Source organism: Mastomys coucha, unplaced genomic scaffold (genome assembly GCF_008632895.1).
Source record: "Mastomys coucha isolate ucsf_1 unplaced genomic scaffold, UCSF_Mcou_1 pScaffold8, whole genome shotgun sequence".
Classification (NCBI taxonomy): Eukaryota; Metazoa; Chordata; class Mammalia; order Rodentia; family Muridae; genus Mastomys; species Mastomys coucha.
The window spans coordinates 5,593,087-5,603,051 of NW_022196914.1; the positions used below are offsets into that span (position 1 = coordinate 5,593,087).

At 38.9% G+C, this 9,965-nt stretch overlaps 1 protein-coding gene across 3 annotated transcripts in view; it reads left to right on the top strand.

Moving 5' to 3' along the window:
• Positions 1-9,965, top strand: part of Lmbrd2 (LMBR1 domain containing 2) — a 65,519-nt gene that overhangs the window by 24,814 nt on the left and 30,740 nt on the right. For all 3 annotated transcript variants that reach the window (XM_031360536.1, XM_031360538.1, XM_031360537.1), the window contains exons 7-9: positions 787-861; positions 5,965-6,078; positions 6,760-6,943. In XM_031360536.1, coding sequence (XP_031216396.1) covers positions 787-861; positions 5,965-6,078; positions 6,760-6,943 — 373 coding nt within the window. The remainder of the gene's footprint in view (positions 1-786; positions 862-5,964; positions 6,079-6,759; positions 6,944-9,965) is intronic.

Below are 9,965 nucleotides of genomic sequence, written 5' to 3' on the forward strand. Positions count from 1 at the left end.
CTATGTCCAAGTTGCAGGTACTTGAAAGACCACTGAGGAGCCAATTCCAATGTAAACACATAAGGATCTTTATTATAAGCTGTAGAGCAAGGTCTCTCATCATCCCTGTTGCAGCAGGTCAGAGTGAGAGCCCTGAGTCTAGGGGTGCAGAGTATTTATTATAGTTACAGCAAGCTTGGGAAATTTCCATATAGGTCAGCAAGTTAATATTTTAAAAACTGCATTTCTAGAAGTAATCTGCAGAAACTGAACAGGGGGACAAACCACCTGACAAACAGGATGGCTAAGTTATCTATTCTCTGTAGGATGTCTTAAGTTATCTATATGGACCTTGACCCTGCTTTTGTAGCCTGATGGGCTGTTGCTAAGGGGGTGGGTTGCCATAGGATGCTTGCTCAGGCGGACTCTGATTTTCTTCCTGGAATTGAAGTTTAGTCCCTAATCTTACACAAAATGGCGTTTCTTCAAAGAAGAGTTGGTTGGGCTTTACATTACATACATGTATTATAAACTTTTGAATTCTTAAATAGTGCTTATCCGTTGTGATATATGAAATAAGCAAACAATGGAGGAAGAAATTTAGAAATCCATAGATCTGTGAGAATGCAAATACAGCTATTTGAATACATTTTATAACTGTTCTTAATACATTTTATTCCATGAAAAAGACTTCTTATAATGCTAAATAATTTGAGCTGAATTTAAAATCTGTGCCTTAATGTGAACTCTCATTTAAAATGTCTGATTTATAGAAATCTAAATATTTTTATTTTACTGTTTTTATAGGAGGTTCGTAAAGTAAATGAGAGCATCAAGTATAACCACCCATTGAGAAAATGTGTTGACACAATACTTAAAAAGGTAATGATATTATATTGTTTCCTCTCTTTCTTGTGAAGTACATTTTTATATACTACTGTAAGTTAATATTTCACATAGGAAAGTGTGATTAAAGCATATATGGTTAAGGTTTTCCAGATGGATTTTCATGTAAATCTTTACCATAAATAAAGAGTAATTTATAGATTTTTTTTCTGTTCTAAATTTAGAAGTAATTATTGGCAGCATTTTACTTTGAAATGTGAAACATTTGAATATAATTGGAATGCCCTACAATAATTGCCATGGCATAGTGATGTAGGTACATATTCATAGTACCATCATGTATTATCATCAAAAGCATATCTCCTGTAGGAAAATAAGCTAGGGTCTCAGTAATTGTTTTTAATTAACTAATTTGCTTACATCTCAAACGCTGCTCCTCCTCCTGGTCCCTCCCTCAGAGTCCTTCCCCTCCAACTCTCCCTCTCCTCTGAGAGGGTTCCCCCCAACCCCCGGCAGCCCCAGATAACCCTCCTACCCTGGCCTATCAGGTCTCTATCAGATTAGGTGCATCCTCTCCCACTGAGGCCAGACAGGGCAGCCATGAAGACTGAGCTGCCTGTCTGCTGCATATGTGCAGGAGGGCCTCTTTCCAGCCTGTGTATGTTCTTTGGTTGTTGGCTCAGATTCTGAGAGCTCCCAGGAGTCCAGGTTTGTTGACTCTGTTGGTCTTCCTGTGAGATTCCCATCTACTTCTTGGCCTTCAGTCCTTTCCCTCAACTCTTTCATAAGTGTCCCCAACCTCCATCTATGTTTGTTCTGCTTCAGTTTCAGTCATCTGCTAGGTAGAGCCTCTCATAGTTATGCTAGGCTCCTGTTTATACACATAACGAGTATCATTAGTAATGTCAGGGATTGGTGCTTGCCCATGGGATAAGTTTCAAGTTGGGCTAGTTATTCATTGGCCTTTTCCTTAGGTTTCTGCTCCATTCCTGCTTTTCTTTTAAAGAGGACAGATTTTGTGTCAAAAGTTTTGTGACTGGGTTGGTGTCCATATCCTTCCACTGAGGGTCCTGCCTGGCTATAGGAGGTGGGTTCTTCAGGTTTCATTTCCCTATTGTTAGGCATTAACTCCTGGGAGCCTCCTATTTCCCAGGTCTCTGGGACATGCTAGAAACCCCACCCTACCCCCACCCATGCAGCTGTAGATTTCTGTTCATTTTCTTGGCCCACTGGACCTCTCTCTCTTCCCCAACCTGCTCCTGCCTTTGCATTCTCCAACCTCCCCCAGCACCTCCCCCATCCAACCCCCAGTTTCCTCCCTCCCTCTGCCTCCTCTGCCTCCTATGCCTCTTTTAACTGTTTTGTTTCTTCTTCTAAGTGTGATTTAAGGCCATCCTTACTTGGGCCTCCCTTCTTGTTTATTTCTTTGGGTTTGTGGGGTGTATCATGGGTATTCTGTATTTTTTGGCTAATATCCACTTATCAGTGAGTACATACCATGTCTGTCCTTTTGGGTCAGGATGATATTTCCTAGTTCCATCCATTTGCCTGCAAAATTCATGATGTCCTTGTTTTTAAATAACTGTGTAGTATCCCATTATGTAAATGAACCACATTTTCTATATCCATTCTTTGGGAAAGGAACATCTGAGTTGTTTCTAGTTTCTTGCTATTACAAATAAAGCTGCTGTGAACATAATGGAGCACGTGTCCTTGGTCTCAGTAATTCTTGCAACCATCTTCTCACATGTAATCTCTTGTTCCGTATTACACCTTATAAAATAAATTACATTAATAATAAGCCATACTGTTACGATTTTGATGTAGCTATCTTGAATTACAGGTATATTTGTGTGCCTCTAAAAGAATTATTTGAAAAGTTGTGCATTTCCCTTTTATATACTGTCTTAGTTTGGGTTTTACTGCTGTGAACAGACACCATGACCAAGGCAACTCTTATAAGGACAACATTTAATTGGGGCTGGCTTACAGGTTGAAAGGTTCAGTCAATTATCATAAAGGCCAGAGTATGGCATCTCCAGACAGGTGTGGTTCAGGAGGAGCTGAGAGTTCTACATCTTCATCTGAAGGCCGATAGGAGAAGATTGGCTTCCAGGGAGCTAGGATGAGGGCATTAAAACCCATGCTCACAGTGGCAACACCTAGTCCAACAAGGCCGCACCTCCTAATAGTGCCACTTCGTAGGCCTAGCATAGATAAACCATTACATTCCACTCCCTGGCCCCCATAGGCTTGTTCAAACACATGAATCTATGGGAGCCATATCTAGTCGTAGTATAATAAAAAGTACATTTAGTCCAACTTCCAAAGTCCCTGTAATCTATAGCAGTCTCAATATTAAAAGTCCAGAGTTCTAAGTCTCTTCTGAGGATCATCCAATCACTTAACTGTAATCCTCAAAACAAGTCAGGAAACCAATTGGGCAAACTCCAAACTCTGCATCTCCATGTCTGATGTCAAAGTGGTCTTCAGATCTCCAATCTTTTTTCATCTTTGTTGACTGCAACAAACTTCTTTCTCCTGTGCTGGTTCCACTCCCTGTTATTAGCTTTCCTCTGTAGATATCCCATAACTCTGGCATCTTTAACATCTTGAGGTCTCCAAGTCAACCTCAGCTTCACAGCTTGTTCCAATGTCTGGGATCCACACATGATCTTCTAGGCTCCTCCAAAGGGCTTGTGTTGCTTCTAAAGCTCTACCCTCTGCAGCACTCTAGGGTTTAGTTGACTCCACTCCATTGCTGCTGCAGTTCTTGGTGATCATCCCATGGTACTGGCATCTGCAGTAAGCCAGGGTCTTCAACTACAATTAGGCTTCACCAATAGCCTCTCATAGACTCTCTTCATGGTGTCAAAACTTCTTTGCATGACCCCTTTAGTCCTGGGCTATCAACTATAACTGAGGCTTCACCTTCATCAATGGCCTTCCCTGGCCTCTCACAGTGCCAAGCCTCAGCTGTTCTCCATGACCTCTTCATGCTTTCAAAACCAGCATCCCTGGGTGACTCTTACACATTACCAAGTACAGCTGCAGCATGAGGTACAACCTTTCCTATCTCTGGAACACAGCTTTGTGCTCTCAGAAAACACTTCTCAGAAGATTTCACCTCAGTAATGCTGGTTTCTTCTTAATCACTGCTAATTTCTTAGTTCCAGCTAACCAGCATCAATTGTCCCACTAATCTCTCCTATTCTTGACTCTATAGCCAGAGCCACATAGCCAAGCTGTGGAGTTCTGCTGCTTGCTGGGGCTAGAAAGTGCTCCCTTGTTTTATTACATTATCAGTAGCTTTCTGTTTTCTAACTTGTTCACTGCCTAAGCTTGGTGGTACTGAATTTTATTGTAGATTGACTCTGAACTCAGAGATCTGCATGCCTTCTGAGTGTTGGGATTAAAGAAAGGTGTGGTCTACCAAGCCTGGATATAGAACTTTCAGTGACCTAGGCTGGCCTTGAACTCAGAAATCTGCTTGCCTCTGTCTCCTGGAATTAAAGTCATGTACCACCTTGTCTAGGCCTAAGCTATTCATGGCCTCTATGCCTCAAGATACAGCTCAAAAGCCCATGTCTTTCATTTCTGCATTGTAGTTCATTCCAGATTAAAAAATCCAAGCTATACCTTGTTCAACTGCAAGTACAAACAGTAAGTTTGGCTGGGTGGGATCTTGCCCTGAGATCACTATTCTCTTAATCTCTTTTATCTCTTTGAACACAGGATTCAGCTCCATTTCACTTCCTAGTCCCCCTTTATTACTTGAACCATACATTTTTTATTTTTCCTTTCTAAGCTTGCTATGGATGTTCAAAATACCAAAGAACAAAGTCTCTGCTGGGCTTCTTTGAGACTTCCTTTTTCAGTGCAATTAACATAAATCTCTTTACCTTAGCCTCAGGTAGACTCTCCAGACAAGGGCAAAAAGTAGCAACATTCTTCATCAAAATACCACAAAAACAGTCTCAAGGCCACATACCGAAGTTCTTCTTGGGCTAGGTCTGAACAGTTCAAATCACTCTTGGCAACAAAGTCTTCCATATTTCTACTAAGATGGTCCATTAAGGTCCACATAAAACATTCCACTGCTTTCCAAATCCAAAGTCCCCAAATCTACATTCTTTCAAACAAAAACCAGGTCAGGCTTATCACAGCAATACCCCAGTCCCTGGTACCACCTTCTTAGTTTGGGTTTTACTGCTGTGAAAAGACAACATGATCAAGACAACTCTTATAAGGATAATATTTAATTGGGGCTGGCTTATAGGTTCAGAAGTTCAGTCCATTATCATCAAGGCAGGAGCATCATGGCATCATTCAGGCAGGCATGGTACAGGAGGTGATGAGAGTTCTACATCTTCCATCTAAAGGCTGCTAGGAGAAGACTGGCTTCCAGGCAACTAGGACAAGGGTATTAAAACCCATGCCCATAGTGACATGGCTACTCCAACAAGACCACAACTCCAACAAGGCCGCACCTCCTAATAGTAGGCTCATTCCCTGGGTCAAGCATATACTAACCATCACATGTACCCAAGTTACCAATGGAATTTGTCTTCTGTGTTCTAAATCTGTTCTACTGGTTATTATTAGCTACTATTTCTTTAGCTAAAGTCATGATCATAGGAGTAAACTTTCCAATGATTTTTCTCATATTTGCTGTTTTTGAGGCCTATTTAGGAAGGTTAATGAACTTGCAAAACTCGACATATGTAATAAGTAACTAGTCATATGACAACACTAATTATATATCCCTCTTGCTTACTATGACTTTAGAACTTAAACATTTATATTTTTCATGATTCTTCTTTAATATTTAGGAATTGGAGTTTCATCAGATACCTATCATTAGAATAATCTTCTCAAATAGTTGTTACTTAATGTAGGTAAGCTCCCTCCACTTTCCTAGTCTCAAGCTAGTATATCTGAGTGTAAAGAAGAATATTAGTAGAAGTGTGAAGAAACTCAACATACATATGAAATATTTTCTTAAAAATGTTAGCTAGTGAAAACCTAACCAGTTAGAAATGTCAATAAAAGAAGAAAATTTAAAATTTATAGAATGAAAGACTTTTAATAAAAATAAATTTTTGTATCATTAAAATTTCATAAATGTTCTTTGTTTAGTGCCCTACAGATTATCAGGAAAAGATGGGTAGGAATATGGATGATTATGAAGATTTTGACGAAAAGCGTAATACCTACCCAAGTGAAAAAAGTTTGGTAAAATTGCATAAACAGGTAACTTTAATTATTAATTTTAGGTGTTTTACATACAGTTAAAGGATGTGAATTACATTTATGGCTGTTTCCCTTTATAAAAGATTTTCTGCTTTTTGGCACGGTAGTTAAAGTGCTTACAACTCACATTTGAGAAACTGAGCTTAATCTTCTGCACCTGTGTATAAAGCCAGGTGGAGTGGGATGCACCTGAGGTTTTAGTGATTGGGAGGCAGAGATAAGAGGGCCTCTGGCCAGGCAGGTCAGCCAAATCTTCGAGAGCCAGGCTTAGTGAGAGACCTTGTGTCAAAACAGGGGAGAATGCCTGGGACAAGAAGCCTGAAAGGGACTTGTGGTTTCCACATGCCCACAGCCACACATGCAGGCACCCACCTCCCCAAATGTGTGTGCATGCCAGTGAAATATATATCTAAAACTCTTGATCTCATTCTTGTTATTGTTGAAATGTTTTAACTTCGTGTTTCCGGATAGGGATACTCTTAGTAACTGGATATAAAAATTATACCTGTTCTATTAATAGGAACTATTTGTCATTTCAAAACATTAACATACTTGGTCACATTTAGAAAATCCATTCGTTCTATTTTATTAAGACAAAAGAAAAACAAACCCTGTTCTCTAGCAGAATGTTGACCTACTGTTCAGGCATACTGACAAGCTGATTCCTCTTCTGTGTTCAAGGTGATTTATTCAGTTCAAAGGCACCGTCGGACTCAAGTGCAATGGCAGATTCTTTTGGAACAGGCATTCTATCTAGAAGATGTAGCAAAAAATGAAAGTAGCGCAACTCACCAATTTGTTCACACCTTTCAGTCACCTGAGCCAGAAAATCGATTTATCCAATATTTTTATAATCCTACTGTTGGTATGTAATTTAACATAAATTATTCAAAGTTAGTAATTTTTCTACAAGGAAAATGTATATTTCATCAATACAATGCTGACTTTTACTTGTATATTAATTTATTTCATGGGATAATATTAGATATCTGATAAACTTACCCTAAAATAATTATTTCACTTCTAATTCTCTTTCTCCCAGAAGTCATTGCTTGCCTGTAGTTCTTTGTCTAGGGCGAGACCCCATGAAGTTTTCCCTCTTCTAAGTTAACATATCCATTAATGTTGCCATTGTTCCAGTCTTGTTTATACAGGAAGTTAAGAAAGACTGTTTCACCACACACTTCCTGGTGTTCTGGCTTTTAGAGTCCTTGTGCTCTCTCTTCCCTGATACTCCTAAGCCATAGATACAAGAGCTGTGATAATATTTCAAAAATACAAGTAAAATATTTGATTATAAATCAGGTTACATAAAATATATTTTATAATTTTTATGGAAGCTGTTTGCAGTATCCACCCTCACTAACGATCTCACCACAAATGTGTATCCTGGCTTTGACTCTTGATAGTATAAAACCATATTAATTAGCTAAACCTTAAAAACTAAGCATTATATTAACAGAAATTCCTACAAATTTACCAACAATATATGAAATATTGTCTCCATAATATTTGGTAGCATTTCTCTCAACATAATGATTATTTTAAAAAATTGTTGAAACCTCAATATATTTATGCCTATGATTTTAAAATATGTACATATAAAATATAATTATAAACAGTTTACATATATGATCAGACATGCTTAGAGACCAAAAATAAGAAAATGAATAAATAAGTAAAAAGGAACAGAGATAAGGGTAATAATAGCTGTAGTAAGTTAGGGGATGGGAGTTTGAAACATAGCTTATAATTGGGGAATCATATCATAGAGAAGAAAAAGATTGAAGCAGTAGGGAACTCTGAAGCAGTATTTGTGGGTAGTGGAGATGCAATAGGAGATGGTGAACAGTGAGGAGAATAGCCTTACTTTAGGAGGTGAGATAGATAGCATTAGTGTAAGAAAATGTAGCTGTCAATGGTGATAAGTTTTTGTCTGACTGCTTATACTCTGTTGGGAATGTACTGACAAATGCAGAGTAGGAGATTTTTCAAGAAGGTACTAAATGGACATGGAAGAAAATGGACACTTATAGTAAGTTCTTTAGGGGTGCTAAGGGCCTGTTTGAAATTGGTGATAATGTAAGGTGAGAATAGTCAGTAAAGGTGTGTCTCTGTTGCAGTGAACATGTATATAGACTCTAAGTAACCAAGAAGTTGGATCAAACAGTGGTTTAACCAAACAAGTACAGTGAATCAAGAGAGGGTAAAGGAATTGAGACTGGAGAGTAGTTATCTTTAAAGACTGTGGAATCTGAGCTGGGAAAGGAGGAAGGATGGAAGGACATTAACATTGTTCAATAACAGTAAAAAGGTAAAAGAAATAAATATTTGCTTGACCTGATAGTCAGTCAGTACTGTTGAAGTACAGATGAAGGTGCTGCTTAAAGATGAGGAATTGGATTATATAGAAAAATTGCCGGCCAGTCCCACAACAACCAAAGGAAGCTCCACTCCCAGGTGTTCTAACAATCCCAGGGTCACAGGATCCCAGAATCATAGGATCCCAGAGACAGCTTGACTCTGAGGAGTTCTGACACAACCAGGATCACAGGAAGGACAGGCTCCAGTCAGATTTAGCAAGGGCAGGTAGCACTAGAAATAACCAGATGATGTGGAGCAAGTGTAAGAATATAAGCAACACAAACCAAGGTTACTTGGCATCATCAGACACCAATACACCCACCATACCAAGTCCTGGACACACAATCACACTGGAAACACAAGATTCAGATATAAAATCACTTCTCATGATGATGATACAGGACTTTAAGAAGGACATAAATAGCACCCTCAAAGAAATACAGGAGAACACAGGTAAACAGCTAGAAACCCTTCAAGAGGAAACACAAAAATCCCTTAAAGAACTACAGGCAAACACAATTAAACAGGTGAAGGAAATGACCAAAACCATCCAGAATCTAAAAATGGAAATAGAAATAAAGAAATCAGAAAGAGAGACAACCCTGGAGATAGAAAACCTAGGAAAGAATCAAGAGTCATAGATGCAAGCATCACCAACAGAATACAAGAGATAGAAAAGAGAATCTCAGGGGCGGAAGATACCATAGAAAACATTGATACAACAGTCAAAGAAAATGCAAAAAGCAAAAAGCTCCTAACCCAAAACATCCAGGAAATCCAAGACGCACTGAGAAGACCAAACCTAAGGATAATAGGTATAGAAGAAAGTGAAGTCTCCCAATGTAATGGGCCAGTAAATATCTTCAACAAAATTATAGAAGAAAACTTCCCTAACCTAAAGAAAGAGATGCCCATGAACATACAAGAAGCCTACAGAACTCCAAATAGACTGGACCAGAAAAGAAATTCCTCCCGTCACATAATAATCAAAACACCAAATTCACTAAACAAAGAAAGAATTTTAAAAGCAGTAAGGGAAAAATGTCAAGTAACATATAAAGGCCTATCAGAATTATACCAGGCTGGGCGGTGATGGCACACGCCTTTAGTCCCAGCACTTGGGAGGCAGAGGCAGGCGGATTTCTGAGTTCTGAGTTCGAGGCCAGCCTGGTCTACAGAGTGAGTTCCAGGACAGCCAAGGCTACACAGAGAAACCCTGTCTCGAAAAAACAACAACAACAACAACAACAACAAAAACCAGAATTACACTAGACTTCTCACTAGAGACTATGAAAGCTAGAAGATCCTGGGCAGATGTCATATAGACCCTAAGAGAACACAAATACCAGCCAAGGCTACTATACCCAGCAAAACTCTCAGTTACCATAGATGGAGAAAACAAGATATTCTATGACAAAACAAAATTTACACAAAAACTTTCCACAAATCCAGCCTTACAAATGATAATAGATGGAAAACATCAACATAAGGAGCAAAACTACACCCTAGAAGAAGCAAGAAAG